The sequence below is a fragment of the Salvelinus namaycush genome, chromosome 14 (genome assembly GCF_016432855.1).
Source record: "Salvelinus namaycush isolate Seneca chromosome 14, SaNama_1.0, whole genome shotgun sequence".
Classification (NCBI taxonomy): domain Eukaryota; kingdom Metazoa; phylum Chordata; class Actinopteri; order Salmoniformes; family Salmonidae; genus Salvelinus; species Salvelinus namaycush.
Window position 1 is genome coordinate 32,071,809 of NC_052320.1, and position 22,950 is coordinate 32,094,758.

General features: G+C 41.5%; 1 protein-coding gene across 1 annotated transcript in view; it reads right to left on the bottom strand.

Moving 5' to 3' along the window:
- The window catches only part of LOC120059395 (agrin-like), a 283,055-nt gene extending 275,855 nt beyond the window's left edge, over positions 1 to 7,200 (bottom strand). The window contains exons 1-2 of the mRNA XM_039008413.1: positions 6,726 to 7,200; positions 4,316 to 4,577 (exon numbers count right to left, since the gene is read on the bottom strand). Of these exons, the coding sequence (XP_038864341.1) occupies positions 4,316 to 4,577; positions 6,726 to 6,941 (478 nt within the window). The 5' untranslated portion in view covers positions 6,942 to 7,200. The remainder of the gene's footprint in view (positions 1 to 4,315; positions 4,578 to 6,725) is intronic.
- Between the last annotated feature and the right edge of the window lie 15,750 nt (positions 7,201 to 22,950).

Consider the following 22,950-nt stretch of genomic DNA (forward strand, 5'->3'; position numbering starts at 1 on the left):
AGCTCACTCTTCATCAGATGGAGGAATGCCAAATAATCCCTTGGGTGAAATATGGCCCGCAAAAAAAAAAAAAAAAAGATTTGTATCTAACCTCAAGAAAGACGTGGATCGCTATTATGCCCTACAAGATTTCTTTTTTTACCTTGTCCTATAAAGACTGAGTGAAATAATTGTACAGCAATGAAACAAATACACTGCAAATTCACTTGAATACAGTTTGAAAAGTTTCATAAGGTTTCATTGAAACGAAACAGGACCAAGTGCATTTCCTAATGCATATCCCTTGGCCCTCTAAGCCAGTTATGTGAAATATGTTGCTCCGCTAAATTGGCCATGCTAAGAACCTCTTCAAACCCAAGGCATCTAGCAACTAGACAGTAGTTGCTAGAACCAAGAAACTCCTCTCTTCGCAACAAGAAAGGCGAATTTGAAAAAAGAAGAAAAGAGGGAAGAAAAAATGTTAGCAGAACAGTGTGTCGTGCCTGGAAAGATAAAATGTTATTTGTGCCAAATTCTACCAAACACTGCAAACAACCTGCGACCATTGGAATCACCTGCCATCATGAATGATTTGGCCGTTTTTGAGGCCTGTATATGGAGGCCATGGATTCTAACTTTTGACCAGCTGCCAACATCGTCAAGCGCCAGCAGAAGCCGAACAGCAACAAGCCCTGTTTGCTGGCAAAGAGGGCAGAGACGGGCATAGTCACGGCAGATGTTAGGACTTATTAGTCACGGGTATGGGTCTTCTTATAGTGCCTGACAAATGGTTTCTTTACAAAAAAGTGCCAAAAGGAGCGACAGCTCTCAATAACTCTCATTGCACTGGGGAAGTTTTCAGTATCTAGAGCTGCAGCTGGCTAAAATGGATTACTTGTCTCCTTTTCTTCCCAAACTCAGGAAGCTCCTCCAAAAACTATTTTTATGATTGCATGTTCTCAAGCACAGACAAGTCTGATCTATTCATTCATTCTCCACGTCCGCTTCCTCCTGCTCCTGACTCTGCCTCTGTTTAGGTCAAATTAGAAAACGCCAGGCTGTCTCTTTATGGTGCCAAGGCTTTGCCATTAACAGAGGTGTGAACATAACTGTCAACTGCTAAAAGAGTGTGAGAAACGCAGTCCCCAGTAAATACCTCAAAGCTCTGGGTTATGTGTAAAACGACTTTAGGAGCTCCCTTCTGACTTCATAAAACGTCCCCCTGACAACGGTGAAAGGTTACTGGTCAAGCCTCAGGGAGGTCAGTTACTGTCCCTGAAGGTGTATATCAAAGGGGACACCCCCACCTCCTAGAGAGAGACGATTAACCTGAGAAGGGCCGCAGCAGCTTCACCATGACAACTAACCTGCTTAGAGGACTCAGGTGTCCCCATTTGTCTGAGTGCTGGGAAACAGTCATGGGTGTAACCCTACAGCTATGATATTTCAGACACCATTTACTTGTGATGCAGGGAGTGTGATGACTATCTTTACAATGTGACTGCCCCGTACTACTCTGTCAGACTAACCTTAAAATAATCTGGTCTCAGACGATCGTGCAGGTGAAGAAGCCGGATATGGAGGTCCTGGGCAGGCGTGATTACACGTGCTCTGCGGTTATGAGGCCGGTTGGATGCACTGCCAAATTCTCAAAAACAACGTTGGAGGCGGCTTATGGTAGAGAAATGAACATTCAATTCTAAGGCAATCGCTCTGGTGGACATTCCTGCAGTCAGCATGCCAATTGTACACTCCCTCAGAATTTGAGACATCTGTGACATTGTGTTGTGTGATAAAACTTCCCATTTTAGATTGGCCTTTTATTGTCCCCAGCACAAGGTGCACCTGTGTAATGATCATTGTGTTTAATCAGCTTCTTGATATGCCACACCTATCGGTTGGATGGATTATCTTGGCAAAGGAGAAATGCTCACTAACAGCGATGTAAACAAATGTGTGCACATTTGAGAGAAATAAGCTTTTTGTGTGTATGGAACATATCTGGGATCTTTTATTTCAGCATATGAAACATGGGGCGAACACTTTACATGTTGCGTTTATATTTTTGTTCAGTAAATATTGAAAGTCAGCATTTTCATCAGATGACAACAGAAGTGCAACGCTATTTGGCTGACAGCCACACGAGTAAAAGAGCTTACAAAGAAAAATAAAGGTATTTTTTGCAAAAACTATACATGGCCATCATATTTCGTATGTTTTTCATAGAAAGAATGTAGCCAGCAACATTTCCTAATATTTTGCTTAAAGTTAAAATTGCATTTTACCAGACAAAAGCAGGCAGGCTACACCGAGGAAAGTACTGGAAAAAAGTAGCTACACATCAGTCAGAGCATTGTCTGCTGGTTGAATGCCCGTTCATGAATTCTCATCCAAGTGGAGAAGTGCAACTGAAGCACAAAATGTGTCTGATGCAGAGCGGAAATTACAATTACAATAAGAAGCATTTCAGATCTTCGTTTAAAAAAAGCAGCAAGATATTTCTTATGCCTTTGAACTTTTTTCCTGCGTGAAAAATTAAGAATTATGTGTTAACGCAACAACTAAGCTTAACTTGCTAGTTATCTAAGTAAGTGGCTGAATGAATAAGCTGACGGGGCATCATATTGAGTTAGCTTTCTGCCGTGTTTGAGAAGTCAAAGCCCTTTGGATGAGTTATCTGTACATCTGCCACTGCTATCTTTTGAATGCCTTGCGTGTTTTCTCCTCTCCGTTCTTGGCCAGTCTGCTACACTCCCATCTTCTCTGAGTAGTCAAGCCCATTGCCCTAATGACTCCAGACTCCTCACAGACATAGCATGTACACATGCTGCTCCAGTGCCAGCACTGTTTTTCCTTCAGATAAGCATGTGTCAAAACTTTGTTCATTTCCACAATGTCTCTCGTTCACATTCACTTTTAAATGTCCAAACTCACCAAAAATGGCATTCGGTAGCTCCTATATGTATAACTTTATGAGCTAGATTGCCATTCTTTGCGCTCATTAGCATATTTAGCTAGCAACCTCCATGGAAATTCGCTATTACTTGTGCTAATTTTGTTAGACCCCCAATGGCCTTTTTTTGTAGTTTATTTGGCGCCCCCTTGTATACTAAGCTGGTAATACCGTAAATCCTGGGACGTATGAAGGACGGTATGACAATATGAAAATCTGGATTGCGCCCAACCTTAGTATAAAACAAACAAACCCCCCCCCCCAAAACAAATCCTCATTTATTATCCTTTCCACAGTGTATATTTTTTGTGTGTGAAAAAGTCACTTTTCCTTTATCAGAATAATGATTCTCCTCTATAGCTAGATTTCCATCCAATATTCTATATTCTAAAATCTGCATAAAAACAATATGTACATTTTCCCACCAGAGATGTTTTCAACTCTATTAATGGTTTTCTCACAAAAATGTTTTGCCTTATCTGCACGCTGTTGGCTAGAGCGCACATATAGCCTATATGATCAGATTATTATTATGGAAAAAAGAGCAAGATTATTTTTACTTGTCAAACGGCAGCCAAGCATCGATCATCATGTCACCGGAATAAGACCCTTAATATGTATTGGAAAGGAGCATCAAGCTTATCACCTTGCACTTTCACCACCCTGTGAAGTTCATCATTTATTTAATCTGTAACCTAATAAACTGCATGCTTTCACTGGCGAGTCGTAGTGGGAGGACCACACATGTCATCGCGTGACTCCAAGTTACCTTCAATATGATGGTAATTATATCAATATTCGCACATGAAAGCTTTTCACTGGCATTTTCCTCATAATTAATTTTACCGACAGAAAAAGATCCCACCTTGTCTAACATATTTTGTTTTATCGATACTTGGAAAGTTTACCGAAAATTTTCCATCAGGCCTTTCATGACATTTTTTATCCAGCATGCACTTTACTCGCATAAAAAGGTTGGAATGAAACCTGGTTTATGACCATGTACTGTATTTTCAATGGATTTAATGACAGTTCTTACGAGCAGCACTTTATGTTGATTTCTAAGGTGCTTTTGGCACCCGCACTGCCTCACAGGCAAAATTGATGGCACAAAAGTATGTGTGCACCTGAAGCTCTTGCATGCATATAAGGCTTACTGGCGGTAAGAACGGACGATTGCCATCATTTTTCGAGTTTCAACACTCAGTTATTACAATTTAAAAAACAAACATTGAAATACCATTAGGTAAGGTAAAGCAAAAACCCAAACCGGTCAGAGAGGGGGGTGACTATTCCATACAGTCCTGTTGAGACTGAAAAACAGAGAGAGAGAGAGAGAGAGAGACAGAGAGAGAGAGAGGAGACAACACAATGGCAGCTTACCGTCCACACAGTGCTCCACCTCCTCCAGGTTGCGCAGGGTAATCCTCATCAGGCTGGAGTTGAGCATCAGCTCGTTCTTATGTGCCGGCCACATGTACTCCGGGGCCAGGTTGACAAAGAAAATGCGCGTGTCGCCAGTGGCAACCTGGTTGTCGCATATCACAGGGTCCCCGAAGCCGCCGATCATCACCTTGTTGCCGCCGTCCAGAAGAACCTCGCCGTTGACCATGGTCTTGCCTTTCAGGTACCGCCATACCCTCACCTTTATCAAGGCCATGGAAAAATACTAATTTACTGAGGCTCCTCACATGCAGGCTGTAACTTCAAGTTAAAGGTAGACTGAGCAAGGTGACATCATCATAAATAGGATATGATGTATGCAAGCGGAAAGTTGCCATGTTGTTTATGATGATGCAATTTTGCAGTCTACCTTTAAGCAAATATATTTAATATCAAAAGTATTTTACAACAATTATAGTTTAACAAACAGATTTAAGTCAGGACTCCAGGTATTTCATGTTTATATGCATCCAAGCACTTATTCTGCCAAGCACTTATTTTAATAAAACTTTAAAGGGACAAATTGTATACATCAGTGTACCATGGTTGAATAAATACACACTTTCCTGGACTGTATCTGCTAAACCATAACCGTATTCGCAACAGAAGACATTTCATATTCATGGGACAGGTTTCCATTTGGGCCGGTCTCATTTGGTGGTAAGTGGTACCGATCCGAAAACGTGACACCACTAATCTACTCCCTCTACATCCCAAGTCATGAGACAATGGAACCTAGACCAACCAGCAGGTTTCTGAGCTCGGCGAGAACTGACTGCCACTGGTTTACGTCTTTTGACAGAGATTAGATTGGTGTAGCTCAGTTTTAATAGAAGGTTTAACAATGAATGACCAAAGGAATTTCATCAATGACTTTGTGGAGGAGTGTTGTTAATGGCTGGATTGGGTTCTGTGAGGACTACGGTCAAGGATTTCACAAGTGTATGAATGTACTACTGTATATCCCTCAACATTAGGCTACATTGGAATAATTGTGTTTGTTTGCAGCCCTTTTAATCTTAATGCAGCACAACAAACCTTTCCAGAACCCATTTAAATTGAATATTTCTTTATCTGCCAACACTATACATTACTAAATGGAATGCAACCGGAGGATTGATGGTATCAGAATCCCAGGTGCAACCTACTGTCCGTGTACCCTTGAGCAAGGCACGTAATCCCTAATTTGCTAAAGGGGCACTGCTCTGTATCTGACCCTGTGCTGCTTTCAGCCTCTTGTGTGTGGTGTCCGGGAAGTTAGGAATAACATAAGACGGCAAAAGATGAATGTCCATTTGACAATGGACAATAAAGTTGTATTATTTTCTTCATCCTACCGATGTATTGGTTTGTCATGTTCTCAAAAAAAAAGGTAGCTTATTGCTCACAGAGAGATGCATACCGTTTTCATCATCAAACAAATGGACCACTGACTATAGGGCTCCCGAGTGGCGCAGCGGTCTAAGGCATTGCATCTCAGTGCTAGAGGCGTCACTACAGACCCTGGTTCGATCCCGGGCTATATCACAACCGACCGTGATCGGGAGTCCCATAGGGCGGCGCACAATTGGCCCAGCGTCGTCCGGGTTTTGGGAGGGTTTAGCCGGGGTAGGCCGTCATTGTAAATAACAACTTGTTCTAAACTGACTTGCCTGGTTAAATAAATATACAAATGGATGCCGTTTGCAGTTCGTCTACCTGCACTATAGTAACAAGGTTGGTCACGGGCCAGTGCTACTGGTTTGCATGGCAGGTGGTTCACAGCATGTTTGTGATGATTACGTGGCTGAGTAGTAGGCCTAGTAGCTATATAATTGATGGTTAAAAAGTTTAAAGGAACACATAGGATACGGATCTTTAGTGTTGTGCTCTATGACAAGGCAATTGTCAAATACAACTTCATGCCTGTAAATAAATAAGAAAACAAGCTTCTGAAGAACAACAAATGTAACGCCTTATCTATAGTTCAAATATGTACATCACGATAGTTTAAAAAAAAATATATATCGTGCACGTGAGCTTCCCTTAGGAAAACAGATATAGTATTTTATGTATCAAAGGGGGGTTATTGGCCTATAAATATGTAATAAATAGTGAACACTTGTTGAAAAGGTTGAGATTGCTATTACTTTTTTGTTCAACTACTGTATGAGAAGGCCTAAGACCGATGCACTGATTCAAATGGCTATGATTTGACAGGTGTCACTTTGGAGTTAGGCTTACATGTATCCTACTTTCTGAAACAGAAACATTGAATACTTTGTAACGTTTTCGACAAGACTATCGTTACTTTGTAGCCAACCTCACTCAACATAAATCTATCCACTCAAGTCAGGACAGTCAGGCTTACCTTGCACGAGTATGTATTGTGCACTGGGTCCATGTTCATGATTTCTTCAACGGTACCAGTCAAAACTACGTTCGCCTCCTCTTCCCTTTTCTCCAAGTCTTTCTCCGGACAACTTCCGTGACACCGTTGACAGAAAACGGCGAATATCATCAATGCCCACCCGTACAAGTGAGTTGGTCTCCGTTGTGAAACCATGGTCACGAAAACGGGTAACATACTAAATAAATTCTCTGCGACACAAAGTAGCCTACAAATTGTTTTCGCAACAATACTCGCTATGTAGGCGAATAAGCCTTCTCCTAACTTCCCTACCGACCACAAAGCTCTCTCAATTTCAGACAAATCTCATGCGTCTGCTGCGTGCGCGACCTGAGCTGCCTCGCTGCAAGCCGGCTGAGAGAGAAGAAAAGGGTTGGATTCTCTCTCAAGGAATGCGCTACATTTCACCCCCCCCCCTCACACTCGATTCTTTTTGAATGACGCTTCGGATTTGCATGCAATCTGAATTGCTGATACGACTGGTGAAGGGACCTGCGGTTTCAGGAAGGCTGCCGACAGTGGTGTAAAACGCCACCCTTCGGAGAAATGGTGCGTCCACTGAACAAGCAGAAAACCAAAGGGGAATTGCTTTGAGGCAAGTGATGGCCAAGTAGCCTACACTAAACATTGAAAGTAGTCTCGGCCTATATTGTGTGTAGCCTAGCCTAAACTATGAAATAATCAAATAACAAAACAAAAACATTGGGTATGTAAGGCCTATCCCTAATAAACAAACCAACAGAAACAGTCCAGAACTGGCAATACAGTAAGCCTAAGCGATACAATTATGGATCTTATTAAATATTTGCCATGATCAACATTTGTAAATGCTACCATGTGTGCGTTTTTTTTTTACAGCTCCCAGTTAGGAATAGACACTGCGTAAATTTCCACTCTTCAAAAGCTGTAATTTTAAATAGACTATCCGTCAATCTATTCCTGGAAAATGACAGGCTTGCGATGTGCTCTCCAACAGAGGATATTTGTAGAGATTTGTTCCATGTTTTCCCTCGAATTTCTTGTGCCCTTCCCTGATTTTTCTATCAATCTAAAAAGTAGCCTCTTCACAATTAAAATGTCAACATCACACTCTAAAAATGAGGGGTTCAACAAGGGTTCTTCTAAGATTCTTGGCACTGAAAATGGCACCCAAAAAGTTATTCCAAGAACCCCATATGATGTGGGGTTCATTGAGGAAACTTCCTTAGTTGGTGGGGTTCTTGCAGGAACCTAACTGCCCAAATGAAACATTTGGATTTGAATTTGAAAGGACAGCAGGTGCAGGTACTTAACTGAAAAATGTAAAGAGATCCTCAATTTAAGGGAAGGTTTGTCCCTCGTATGATCTAAATTGATATTGTTTTACGATGATACCATTTATCTTTTCATATTTGTGCAAATCTTTCTAAAACAGAAAATGGACACAATTCAATGGATATCAATCAACAAATATGTAAGAATATGTAGGCTATAAGAATATGTAATAAGAATACCAATTGACATACCTTTTTATGCCTCCTTGTCTGTATACCTGCAGACACAGACACACAAGAAACCAGTTCAGTCATCTGCACCCAATACAGCTAGCCTCCAACATATTCTTATAGCCTACACTCTAAAAACAAAAGATTACTGGAGTATCCTTTAGGGGTTCTTCAAATTGAAACTGTGGGAGAACCCCTATAAGTTCTTCAAATCCCCACCAACTAAGGAGGTTCCTCGATGAACCCCAACTCTTATTGGGTTCTTGGAAGAACTTTACGGGGGCCATTTCCAGTGCCAAGAACCGTAAGGTTCTTCGAAGGACTTTCAGGATATTAGAAGATTTTTTAGACTGTACATATTCTTACCTCTGTTGATTTGATATCCATTGAATTTGTGTCCATTTTCTGTTTTATAAACACCTGCACAGAAATATGAAAAGATAGATGGTATCATCATAAAACAATATCAATTTAGATCATACAAGGGACAAACCTTGCCATAAATTGAGGAGATCTTTACATTTTTCAGTGAAGTGCGTGCACCTGCTGTCCTTTGAAATTCAAATCCAAATGTTTCAGTTTTATTTATTTATTTTATTTAACCTTTATTTAACTAGGCAAGTCAGTTAAGAACAAATTCTTATTTACAATGACTGCCTACATTGGCCAAACCCGGACGACGCTGGGCCAATTGTGCGCCGCCCTATGGGACTCCCAATCACTTCCGGTTGTGATACAGCCTGGATTCAAACCAGCGTGTCTGTAGTGACGCCTTTAGCACTGAGATGCAGTGCCTTAGACCGCTGCACCACTCGGGAGCCCAAGAGTGTGTTGGGCAGTTAGGTTCCTGCAAGAACCCCCACCAGCTGAGGAGGTTCCTCAATGAACCCCACATCCTATGGGGTTCTTGGAAGAACGTTTTGGGGGCCATTTTCAGTGCCAAGAACCGTAAGGTGCTTCGAATAACTTTGAGGATCTTAGAAGAACCCTTGTTGAACCCCTAATTTTTAGAGTGTAATACTACTAATAATAAGTGATGAGTAGGACTATTCGGCAACAGATCTAGATGAGTGTTATTTTAAGCGATGGGAACGCCCTTAGTGGTGCTGAAAGGACAGCGCCAGGATCGAGCAATAATATTTTTTTATTCATTATTTATTGAATATTCTAAACATACAATATACTTGCAGTGAAGCCACTCAATAACTACATCATATCAGTCATCCAACAGATTCCCATTCAGAGCGACACACAGAAGCATCCAGGGTCAATGCCCTGCTCAAGGGCATGTTGACCGATCTACCACCAGGCCAAAAAACGTGAACCCGAACCCTCCAAGATCCCCCCACAGTTCCCCAATAGCTGTCCCTCAACCATTTCAGATCCCTCCCACAGTCCCCCCCAGGAAGAAAAAAAACAAACAATTAATTCCATTCCCCACCCCCAAGAACCCCCCAATGCACCAACAACCAAGAGAATGAACTAAAGAGAAAAAAGGAAAAGACAGAAGAAAACAGCAAACAACAATGGAAAAAAAAGAAACAAAATAATACATTTAAAACAAAGGACATCAAGGACAACTAAAATCATAACAGCAATGCCAACTGTATATGTTTGTGTGCATGTCTGGCACTATTACATGTATATGTGTGTTCTTGTATGTGTTTATTTGAATGAGAGTGTGTGTATATGCATGTGTACAAACACCTGCATGGCATCAGCCTCAGGCAAACCGGCATTAGTTGTAAAAACACTGCCACTTAGTATCATTCATACTGTATGTACTTTTTATAATGTTTTATTTTGACTTTTTTTTTTTTTTGCAATAATGTTGAAAAAGTTGAACCAACTTGGGGTGCTGAAGGATAGCTGTGCCATTCGGCCAGTTCAGGACCAAACAATAATAATTAGCAGAATAGCCTAATAGGCCCACAACTACGTGGTTTAGCTATTTGTAGGCTATAGCCTACTGTAAATATAAATACATATAGCACTGTTTGCAAGGAGAGGTTTAGTTGCGAGTAGGAATTTCATTGTATTGTGTAGCTTACGCTTTGGCTGTATCATAAATAAACTGTGATTTGATTAGCTTGAACACATTACAATATAGGCCTACCCAGGGCCAGAAATATGCAGGTGCTTACCGGGGGTGAAGTTTGGACACATGTACTCATTCCAGTGTTTTTCTTTATTTTTACTATTTTCTACATTGTAGAATAATATTGAAGACATCAATACTATGAAATAACACATGTGGAATCATGTAGTAAACATGTGTTTGTGTTAAAAGTGTTAAACAAATCAAAATATATTTTATATTTGAGATTCTTCAAAGTAGCCACCCTTTGGCTTGATGACAGCTTTGCACACTCTTGGCATTCTCTCAACCAGATTCATGAGGTAGTCACCTGGAATGCATTTCAATTAACAGGTGTGCCTTGTTAAAAGTTAACTTGTGGAATTTCTTTCCTTCTTAATGCGTTTGAGCCAATCAGTTGTGTTGTGACATGGTAGAGGTGGTATACAGAATATAGCCCTATTTGGTAAAAGACCAAGTCCATATTATGGCAAGAACAGCTCAAATAAGCAAGGAGAAATGACAGTCCATCATTACTTTAAGACATGAAGGTCAGTCAATACAGAAAATTTCAAGAACTTTCAAAGTTTCCTCTTGAGCCTATGGGGGGTGCTATTTCGATCTTGGAAAAATGAGTTCCCAAATTAAACTGCCTCGTACTCAATTCTTGCTCGTACAATATGCATATTATTATTACTATTGGATAGAAAACACTCTCTAGTTTCTAAAACCGTTTGAATTATTTCTCTGAGTGAAACAGAACTCATTCTGCAGCACTTTTCCTGTCAGGGAGTGAGATTTCAGAAATCGAGGTCCCTGTTCTAGGGTCAGTTTATAAGTCCCCATGCAAGCTATGGGGCTACATGCACTGCATACGCCTTCCTCTAGATGTCAGTAAGCGGTGAGAATTTGAATGGAGTCGATTGCGCAATCTGGGACCTTATATAGGACCGTGGAACGGAAGGACCGTCCTTTTCAACAGTGCGCTTGACGCATGAAGACATCACAATGGCGTCCTGCAAACGCTTTCGTTTTAGTAGTTCTATATCTCCGGTCATGTTTTTATTCGTTATAGGTGTTAAAGACATCATAAGGTAGTTAATTTAAACCGACTTATAGCAGTTTATAGCAGTTTATTGCGATTTTCTGGGATTTCTTTGCCATGCGCTTTCACGAGTTGGACACCACTCCAGTTGGCGGCTAACATTAGCGGCTATTTCGACCGGACAAGAGGACATCTTTCAACCCAAAGACGATTGTTCTGGAGAAATGACACCTTGCCCAAGATTCTGATGGAAGCTCAGCTAATAGTAAGCAGTCTTTATGCTGTTAATTCGTACTTATGTTGACAAATGTCAGATAATAATTCCGCCATGAATTATGGTGCGGTCTCGCTTTAGCGCACGCTGTATGCTTGAAGTAACGTTAATTTTAAAAATGTAATTCAGCGATTGCATTAAGAACTAATTTGTCTTTCAATTGCTGTCCAACCTGTATTTTTTAGTCAAGTTTTGGAATAGTTACTGATTAGATTAGGTGCCTCTTCAAAGATTTCTCCTGCCATTTTCTGGGCAGCTTTGCTACTTTTCTCATTGTATAACCACGATTTGTGCCGCTAAATATGCACATTTTCGAACAAACTCTATATGCATTGTGTAATATGATGTTATTGGACTGTCATCTGAAGAATTCTGAGAAGGTTAGTGAAAAAATTAATATCTTTTGGTGGTTTATACGTTATCGCTCTTTTTGCCTTGAATCAATGCTGGGGTGATGTTTGCACATGTGCTAAGCTAATATAACGCTATATTGTGTTTTCGCTGTAAAACACTTAGAAAATCTGAAATATTGTCTGGATTCACAAGATCTGTGTCTTTCAATTGCTGTACACTGTGTATTTTTAAGAAATGTTTTATGATGAGTAATTAGGTAATACACGTTGCTCTCTGTAGTTATTCTAGTCGAGTTGTGATGGTGGCTGCAATGGTAAACTATGATTTATACCTGAAATATGCACATTTTTCTAACAAAACATATGCTATACAATAAATATGTTATCAGACTGTCATCTGATGAATTTGTTTCTTGGTTAGTGGCTATTTATATCTTTATTTGCTCGAATTTGTGATAGCTACTGATGGAGTAAAAAACTGGTGGAGTAAAAAAAATGGTGTCTTTTGCTAACGTGGTTAGCTAATAGATTTACATATTTCATACTTTTCATACATACTTCCCTGTAAAACATTTTAAAAATCAGAAATGATGTCTGGATTCACAAGATGTGTATCTTTCATCTGGTGTCTTGGACTTGTGATTTAATGATATTTAGATGCTAGTATTTACTTGTGACGCTATGCTAGGCTATGCTAGTCAGCTTTTTTACTGGTGGGGGTGCTCCCGGATCCGGGTTTGGGAGGAACTAGAAGTTAATGCGTTTGAGCCAATCAGTTGTGTTGTGACAAGGTGGGGGAGAATAGACAGAGGATAGCCCTATTGGTAAAAGACCAAGTCCATATTATGGCAAGAACAGCTCAAATAAGCAAAGAGAAACGACAGTCCATAATTACTTTAAGACATGAAGGTCAGTCAATGTGGAAAATTTCAAGAACTTTGAAAGTTTCTTCAAGTGCAGTCGAAAAAACCATCAAGAGCTATGATGAAACTGTCTCTCATGAGGACCGTCACAGGAAAGGAAGACCCAGAGTTACCTCTGCTGCAGAGGATAAGTTCATTAGAGTTACCAGCCTCAGAAATTGCAGCCCAAATAAATGCTTCACAGGAGTTCAAGTAACAGACACATCTCAACATCAGCTGTTCAGAAGAGACTGGATGAATCAGGCCTTCATGGTCGAATTGCTGCAAAGAAAGCACTACTAAAGGACACCAATAAGAAGAAGAGACTTGCTTGGGCCAATAAACACGAGCAATGGACATTAGACCGGTGGAAGTTTGTCTTTTGGTCTGATGAGTCCAAATTTGAGTTTATTGTTTCCAACCGCCGTGTCTTTGTGAGACGCAAAGTAGGTGAAAGGAGGATATCAGCATGTGTATTTCCCACCATGAAGCATGGAGGAGGAGTTGTGATGTTGTGGGGGTGCTTTGCTGGTGACACTGTTGGTGTTTTATTTAGAATTCAAGGCACACTTAACCAGCATGGCTACCACAGCATTCTGCAGAGATACGCCATCCCATTTGGTTTGCACCTAGTGGGACTATCATTTGTTTTTCAACGGGACAATGACCCAACACACCTAGAGTGCTGTATCAATGACCTGGCCTCCACAATCACTCGACCTCAACCCAATTGAGATGGTTTGGGATGAGTTGGACCGCAGAGTGAAGGAAAAGCAGTCAACAAGTGCTCAGCATATGTGGGAACTCCTTCAAGACTGTTGGAAAAGCATTCCAGGTGAAGCTGTTTGAGAGAATGCCAAGAGTATGCAAAGCTGTCATCAAGGCAAAGGGTGGCTACTTTGAAGAATCTCAATATAAAATATATTTTGATTTGCTTAACACTTTTTTGGTTACTATATGATTCCATATATGTTATTTCATAGTTTTGATGTCTTTACCATTATTCTACGAAAACCCTTGAATGAGTAGGTGTGTCCAAACATTTGACTGGTACTGTATATATATATACAGTATATATATATATACAGTGGGGAGAACAAGTATTTGATACACTGCCGATTTTGCAGGTTTCCCTACTTACAAAGCATGTAGAGGTCTGTCATTTTTTATCATAGGTACACTTCAACTGTGAGAGACGGAATCTAAAACAAAAATCCAGAAAATCACATTGTATGATTTTTAAGTAATTAATTTGCATTTTATTGCATGACATAAGTATTTGATCACCTACCAACCAGTAAGAATTCCGGCTCTCACAGACCTGTTAGTTTTTCTTTAAGAAGCCCTCCTGTTCTCCACTCATTACCTGTATTAACTGCACCTGTTTGAAGTCGTTACCTGTATAAAAGACACCTGTCCACACACTCAATCAAACAGACTCCAACCTCTCCACAATGGCCAAGACCAGAGAGCTGTGTAAGGACATCAGGGATAAAATTGTAGACCTGCACAAGGCTGGGATGGGCTACAGGACAATAGGCAAGCAGCTTGGTGAGAAGGCAACTGTTGGCGCAATTATTAGAAAATGGAAGAAGTTCAAGATGACGGTCAATCACTCTCGGTCTGGGGCTCCATGCAAGATCTCACCTCGTGGGGCATCAATGATCATGAGGAAGGTGAGGGATCAGCCCAGAACTACACGGCAGGACCTGGTCAATGACCTGAAGAGAGCTGGGACCACAGTCTCAAAGAAAACCATTAGTAACACACTACGCCGTCATGGATTAAAATCCTGCAGCGCGCGCAAGGTCCCCCTGCTCAAGCCAGCGCATGTCCAGGCCTGTCTGAAGTTTGCCAATGACCATCTGGATGATCCAGAGGAATAGGAGAAGGTCATGTGGTCTGATGAGACAAAAATAGAGCTTTTTGGTCTAAACTCCACTCGCCGTGTTTGGAGGAAGAAGAAGGATGAGTACAACCCCAAGAACACCATCCCAACCGTGAAGCATGGAGGTGGAAACATCATTCTTTGGGGATGCTTTTCTGCAAAGGGGACAGGACGACTGCACCATATTGAGGGGAGGATGGATGGGGCCATGTATCGCGAGATCTTGGCCAACAACCTCCTTCCCTCAGTAAGAGCATTGAAGATGGGTCGTGGCTGGGTCTTCCAGCATGACAACGACCCGAAACACACAGCCAGGGCAACTAAGGAGTGGCTCCGTAAGAAGCATCTCAAGGTCCTGGAGTGGCAGGACCTTAGGACCTAATTGCAAACAAAGGTTTCTGTACCAAATATTAAGTTCTGCTTTTCTGATGTATCAAATACTTATGTCATGCAATAAAATTCAAATTAATTACTTAAAAATCATACAATGTGATTTTCTGGATTTTTGTTTTAGATTCCGTCTCTCACAGTTAAAGTGTACCTATGATAAAAATTACAGACCTCTACATGCTTTGTAAGTAGGGAAACCTGCAAAATCGGCAGTGTATCAAATACTTGTTCTCCCCACTGTATATACATATATCGTACAATATGTGTGTTTGTTTGAATTCAAGACCAGATTGATCTCAGTTGGTCAGTGTCAGAGTAGCCACTCATTTCAGTCATTTGTATGGTAAGATTCAGCTAATTTCTTCTATCATGTAAATTATGTAGAATTGCATAAGATGCTTTTTTATTATGACTTTATTATGGCATCTTGGTGCACAGATTTGTTTTCAGAAAAGTATGGTGTTCCGGGACGTGTGTGTGTTTGTGTGTGTGTGGGGGGGGGGGGTTAACCTATTACAGATTAAAAGAAAACAGAGGTGAACTATCAATTCTAATCATTTATTTGCATAGATTAAACATGCTATAAAATCAATTCACCAAGTAGTGAACATAAATCATTACTACGTAGAATTGAAGGAAATTAGTTTTAATATAGCCAATAAATCAAGCTTTTGGTGTGGTGGGTTCCACTGCGCAGTGCAAGAGGGGGTCCGTGAAGTTTTATGAACATCAAGGCAGACACACGGTGAATTTGGATTTTCGATCTCGTTGGGAAGATGATAAGGTTCATGTAGCTAACCCTCTCACACTCCACTGAGCAGCAGATTTCTTATCAACGGTCTGATTGGCCAAAGTGGTAAATCCTCCGAATGGCCTCTGCAGTGCACACACGTAGCCTACAGTTCTTCATCATTCCCGCCACCGCCAGTGAGAAGAGGGAAGAAACCACCATTTACTGTAAGTTCAAGTATATTTAAAAAGTAAGTTCAAGTATATTTATGGCCAGTTTTATTATGAAACATTTATGACAATGTCCTCATCTTCCCAACATTTTCTGTCACCTCATCGATAAAAAACAATGACTCACCAAAACTAAACACTATGTTATAGTTTATTTTTATGTTCCTTTGCAGGCTAATCCTCTTCATGTTGCCAAAATTATTGTGTAGACTGTAGCCCCGAAAATGTCTAGGCTGTAGCCCAAAAACAATGGGCTTTCCCAAACTTTATGCATTAGGTAGACTTAATATAGGCCTATATTTTAACAGAAAAAGTGAACTTATTTTTAGAAATGTTCAGTGGAAAAATGGGTCAGCCCAAGGTTGCAATTGCATCTCTGAATTTCCTGTCGTTCTTCTTCTTTGTGTGAATTTCCGGCAGACTAGATGCTGTGTTGTGTATTGCTGCCTTCCACAGGTCTGAATGCAGATTGCACATTTTAGTCACAAAATTAAAGGAGTAGGGGAATGGGAAATTCTTAAATTGCACCACCATTTAACCCGGCACCTAGGGTTAACAAAATTCTGCGAACTTTCAATAAACGGTTCTAGTTATATAGCTATAGCCCAGGTTTTTCCTTGTCAGATCACATGGCTAACACTAACAGCACAATGGAAAAAGCTGTAGCTCTCCAACAAAGTCTACGGTACTGTGACCTACACACACTGTCAGCCAGAGCATCTCTTTCAACTTAGAACCTTTTCCCAAATCACATGAAGAATCATGTTCTCACCACCACCAATTGTCTTTTGACAGCACTCCTCATCCCACAAATATTTCAACACAAAGGCCTCCGTAAGTAAACAGGCTTAAACAAGCATTCGACTCAGGGAAGACATTTTCATAGCCCATTTTGTCATTCAAACCATAATCTGCCAAGCAGATGCAATTACTGTTGAAAAAGCCAGAGTGGCAAAGACATATTCCCCACGGGCATTTATTAGCAGACTTTGAGAGGGTTTGTTGAAAACGTTCCCCTACATAATTTTGGTTGGGTTTTGACTCTCTCTTTGCTCAGTTGTCAGTTTTTATGACTGAGTGTTTCATTGCAGGATTGACCACACTGGCGGAATGAATTGGCACATTGCCATGCAGTTGTGTGACATGATGTGTTATTCGAATCATTCTTCAGCAATACCTCTGGAATAAACCAAAATGACACATATTACAGCTCTGACAGTTTGTTTGTATATATGTATGAATAATGATGTGTGTTATTATTTCTCCCTTTGAAATAACTTATTGTGAGTGATGACTTTAAACATGCGGAAGGTTTGTGCAGCGGGAGAATGGTGACCCATTTTAACTAAGGTTCTTTTGGAAACAAAGAGACTGAAAAAATCATTTTTGAAAAATATTTACTGAAAAAAGTCATGCAAAGGCCTATACAATAGTAGGCTCTCAGCTGTTATTCATTTAACAGCCGTGCTACTGGTTTATTCCTGTATTTCATCAACTTATGGCCATTCAGTGAAATCCCTACCGTATGAGTGTTGAAAAGTCCATCTGCTTGGTGCTCTACGTACAGGAACATGTAAGTGATATCTCGACGGTGCACATCACAATAAATAATTCACATTGCCTCCGTGGTTCTATGTCCTTACATTCTGTGTCGTTGTTCTTCAAATATCCTTTGATTCATAAAAATGTGTCCAAAATGTATTCTGCCCACAGTATACATTGCTATATTTTACACACACACACACACACACACACACACACACACACACACACACACACACACACACACACACACACACACACACACACACACACACACACACACACACACACGGGCTAATATGACCCAATAACTGAGTGTCTTTGTCTGATGGAAACAGACACTCACACACAGATATGTAAACAGTCACACAACCCCCCATTCCTATGCAGACACACATCACCAACATCACCTAACACACCCACACACTGCGGTAGACATTCCAGCGTTATCAATAGAGCCTGCTGTAACTCTTTTGTTTCTCCAGGGGACAGGCTTCGTTCCCTTTATCAGGTATCAGCCTGGGAACATAATAGCAACCCTCGCCTGTCTGGCATCTATCTGCCTGTGGCTGTGACCACAGAGACGGTGTCCAGTGTCCCAGCCTGCCTTGCAAGCCCTAGAGAGGTGGCCTCTTCCCATTAGTTCTCTAACTGTCCTCACTGTAGAAACAAAATGGAGGCCACCAGATTGATATTATCAAGTAATCCTTTTCCGACAGTTAAATCTCAATTGAGCATGACTCTCGGGGGCACTTGTTATTTATTTTATGGATAGAGAATAAATATTCTGTGTGTGCGTGTTTGCGTACGGGTGGCGGGTGTGTGTGTGCATGCGTGAAAATGTATGGGTAAGAGTTTGCATCTGTATGTGCAAATGCATGTGTGTGTGTCTGTGTGTGTATAAGTGCCCATCCATCACTTATTGGAGAGCTGCATTCAAAAAGAGCAAGTCCAGGTAGCCTGGTTTAAATCACTCTGAATGAAAGGAGCATGAAACCCAATTGGCCAAGCCAATAGAAACATACCCCCTCTAAACCATTTAGCCCACCCTACGTCAAGCAACGAATTGACTATAGACAATCAGGGAACGTTTCTGCTCTCGTTCCTGTGTGAGAATACATGCTGTTCACTACTACAACATTTCCTCAGCCACGATATTCCAGAAACACATGACTTGTCATGGAGTTCATCAGATCATGCAGGGTTTCTCCTCAGGCCTCCCCAGACGTTTCACATTTGAGTTTTAACCCTAAACTGGCACACCTGATTCAATTAGTCAAAGGCTTGATGATTAGTTGACTAATTGAATCAGGTGTGCCAGGTTAGGGTTAAAACTCAAATGTGAAACGTCTGGGGAGGCCTGAGAGGAGGGTTGGTAGTAGAGGAACATTGTCCCTAACCTCATGTCGAACACATCTCGTGACTAGAATGCTAGCAAGGTAGCACTTCATTTAAGCTACAAAGGATTGTATCTGAGGTAATTGTAGCCAAGGGCTCCATATTTCATCCAACTTGTTTCATGGAGTTGGAGGCTGCTGGCTAACCGTGTCTAACACTGAAGACTGTTTTTTTGTGTTTTCCAATGGCACTCCCTCACAACCCAGCCACTCTTCCAATACAAACAGAGCGGTGCACAGCAAACAGCCGGTGTCGAGCTGGCTGGCAGTTGCCAGATGTTTTCCTACTTTGTGGTGTCAAGTCTAAACAGGAGAATGATCCTCACACCTGGTTTTATCATGAGCATTTAGCTGGAATGCTTCAATGTCTCTTTTTTCCAAGCCTCTAATGTCTCTCCAACTCTTCCTTTTCTTCTCGGACGGCATGGAGGAAGGGGTTACAAATGCTGCATTCCAGAGAGAGAGAGAGAGAGCAGGACGGAGAGATGGGAAGACAGAGAGAGATAGAGAAAGAGGGAGACACTTATCTACTGTTTGAGCAGAGGTTTCCTGTAGTCTGTCAACACTGTCAACAAACAGACAAACAGATGCCATCTGGATGCATTGTGGTGAATGGCAGAGAGACACCACAGCTAGGTTGCTGAATGTGCACTTCAGAATTCCCAACAAACACACGTGCACACACAAACACACTCAAATATGCAAATTAACACACACCCCAAGGAAAACACGCACACACTTTTTATACTTTCATAAAGTTTGTTGAAGATTAGCCCACAAAGAAAGCCAAGCAAAGCACATAGAAGCACATACTGAGTAGCTAAATCTAAATGTGGATGAGTGTCAACAAGGAATTGTAGAGGAAGTAGATAATCAACTGCCCTGGAGGAAGACCAATTATGGGCTACATCTGCACCGCCACACCTCAACTGATAGGGATATAGATACTGTACTACTCTCAGATCCGAGCGTGGAGTCTAGAGACAACATACCATACCACCACACAGCATCCCCACTCCAACCACAGACAGATGCTATTAGTAATGTCTCTATTATCTTTGGACAGCATGTGAAGTAACAGGAGACCTGCAATTACTGGTTCTCTATCTGTCTTGAAAGATACCAACAATAGATGATTCACTGTCACTTTGTTTGCAACATAAACATGAGCTATGTGTCTATTAGTATTCACAAACCTGATGATGATATTAATATAAACCTGGCATGGGGATTTTTCCCCAGAACAAAGTACTGTTCACTAACTTGAATCTACCTCAGCTAATTATATGTGACATATGATGGCCTTACAGGTCTTATATCATACAGTAAAACCCCTTTGACTTCAAATGTCACATGCTGGGTGCATTTATTTTCTGTTGAGTTTAGTCTAGCAGTGACTAATAAAGGGGGAAGTTTCATTGCCCTTTAGAAAGCCTTCCAGACATCTCTATTCATCTGCCCCTTGTGACAGAGTCCCGGCTGTACTCGCAGAGTGGCCAGGATTTACCGGCCATTTTATTTTATGGATGCCATTCATTCCCAGTTAGCTCTTTGGCAGATAGCAGGCCGAGTCAATTAGGAAATGAGTCCATCGGGACCGCTCAAGTCTCCCACGCCGCCAGAGATGAACGGCAAATCAAATCTGATTTGGACTGATTTGGTTCACTGCAGTTAGAAAAAAAATATTCAAATCAAATCAATTTGGTCACATACGCGTATTTAGCAGATGGTATTGCGGATGTAGCGGATGTAGCGAAATGCTTGTGTTCCTAGATCCAACAGTGCAGTAGTATCTAACAGTTCACAACAATACACACTAATCTAAAAGTAAATAATGGAATTAAGAAATATCTAAATATTAGAGTTAGCAATGTTGGAGTGGCATTGACTAAAATACAGTAGAATATAATACAGTATATACATATGAAATGAGTAAAGCAGTATGTACAATTATTTTAACATTATTAAAGTGACTAGTGTTCCATTATTAAAGTGGCCAGTGATTCCAAGTCTATTTAGGGCAGCAGCCTCTAAGGTGCACAGTTACGTAACCGGGTGGAAGCCAGCTAGTGATGGCTATTTAACAGTCTGATGGCCTTGGGATAGAAGCTATTTTTCAGTCTCTCGGTCCCAGCTTTGATGCACCTGTACTGACCTCGCCTTCTGGATGATAGCGGGTTGAACAGGCCTCTGGCTCGGGTGATTGGAGGAGGGCAGGTAGTTTTCTGAAGTCCAAGATCAGCTCCTTTGTTTTGTTGACGTTGAGTGAGAGGTTATTTTCCTGGCACCACTCTCCCAGGGCCCTCAACTCCTCCATGTAGGCTGTCTCATCATTGTTGGTAATCAGGCCTACTAATGTTGTGTCGTCTGCAAACTTGATGATTGAGTTGGAGGCGTGCATGGTCACGCAATCATGGGTGAACAGGGAGAACAGGAGGGGGCTGAGCATGCATCCTTGTGGGGCCCCTGTGTTGAGGATCAGCGAAGTGGAAGTGTTGTTTCCTACCTTCACCACCTGGGTGTAGCCCATCTGAAGTCCAGGACCCAGTTGCACAGGGCAGGGTTCAGACCCCCAAGCTTAATGATGAGCTTGGAGGGTACTATATTCAATGAACAGCATTCTTACATAGGTATTCCTCTTGTCCAGATAGGATAGGGCGGTGTGCAGTGCGATGGCGATTGCATTGTCTGTGGATCTATTGGGGTGGTGAAGAAATTGAAGTGGGTCTAGGGTGTCAGGTAAGGTAGAGGTGATATGATCCTTGACTAGCCTCTCAAAGCACTTCATGATGACAGAGGTGAGTGCTACGGGGCGATAGTCATTTAGTTCAGTTACCTTTGCTTTTTTGGGTACAGGAACAATGGTGGACATCTTGAAGCAAGTGGGGACAGCAGACTCGGATAGGGAGAGATTGAATACGTCCGTAACCACTCCAGCCAGCTGGTCTGCGCATGCTCTGAGGCCGTCTGGGCCGGCAGCCTTGCGAGGGTTAACACGTTTACATTTCTTACTCACGACGGCCACGGAGAAGGAAAGCTCACAATCCTTGGTAGCTGGCTGCATCGGTTGCACTGTGTTATCCTCAAAGTGGGCGAAGAAGGTGTTTAGCATGTCCTGTGTCCGCGACATGGCTGGTTTTCCCTTTGTAGTCTGTGATTGTCTGTAGACCCTGCCACTTTGTCTCTGTACTGACGTTTTGCCTGTTTGATTGCATTACGGAGGGAATAACTACACTGTTTGCATTCGGCCATATTCCAGTCACCTTGCCATGGTTAAATGCGCTTTCAGTTTTGCACGAATGATACCATCTATCCACGGTTTCTGGTTTGGGTAGGTTTTAATAGTCACAGTGGGTACAACATCTACTATATACTTCCCGATGAACTCAGTCACCATATCTGTGTATTCGTCAATATTATTCTCAGAGGCTACCCGGAACATATCCCAGTCCACGTGATCAAAACAATCTTGAGGCATGGATTCCGATTGGTCAGACCAGCGTTGAATAGACCTTAGCGCAGGTCAGATGAACTCATGGCTACCATTTTAATGTCTCTGCGTGAAGTTTAAAGACGTTGCTAACTAGTGTTATCACAATTGCTAACTAGCTTTAGCGCAATAACTGGAAGTCTATGGTAACTGCTTAGCGTGCTAGTAGATACCATAGGCTTCCAGTCATTACGCTAACGTGAGTTAGCATTGGCTCGCAACACTACCTCTAACTTCCTTCATACTGGATACAGAGACATAAAAATGGTATCCTTGAGTTCACCTGACTCTGGGGATGTAGATAAAGGGCTTCATTGCAAAAATTAGGAAGTATCCCTTTAAAGCCCTCTCCACACAAAAACAAATCATGACGAGACTGATTTC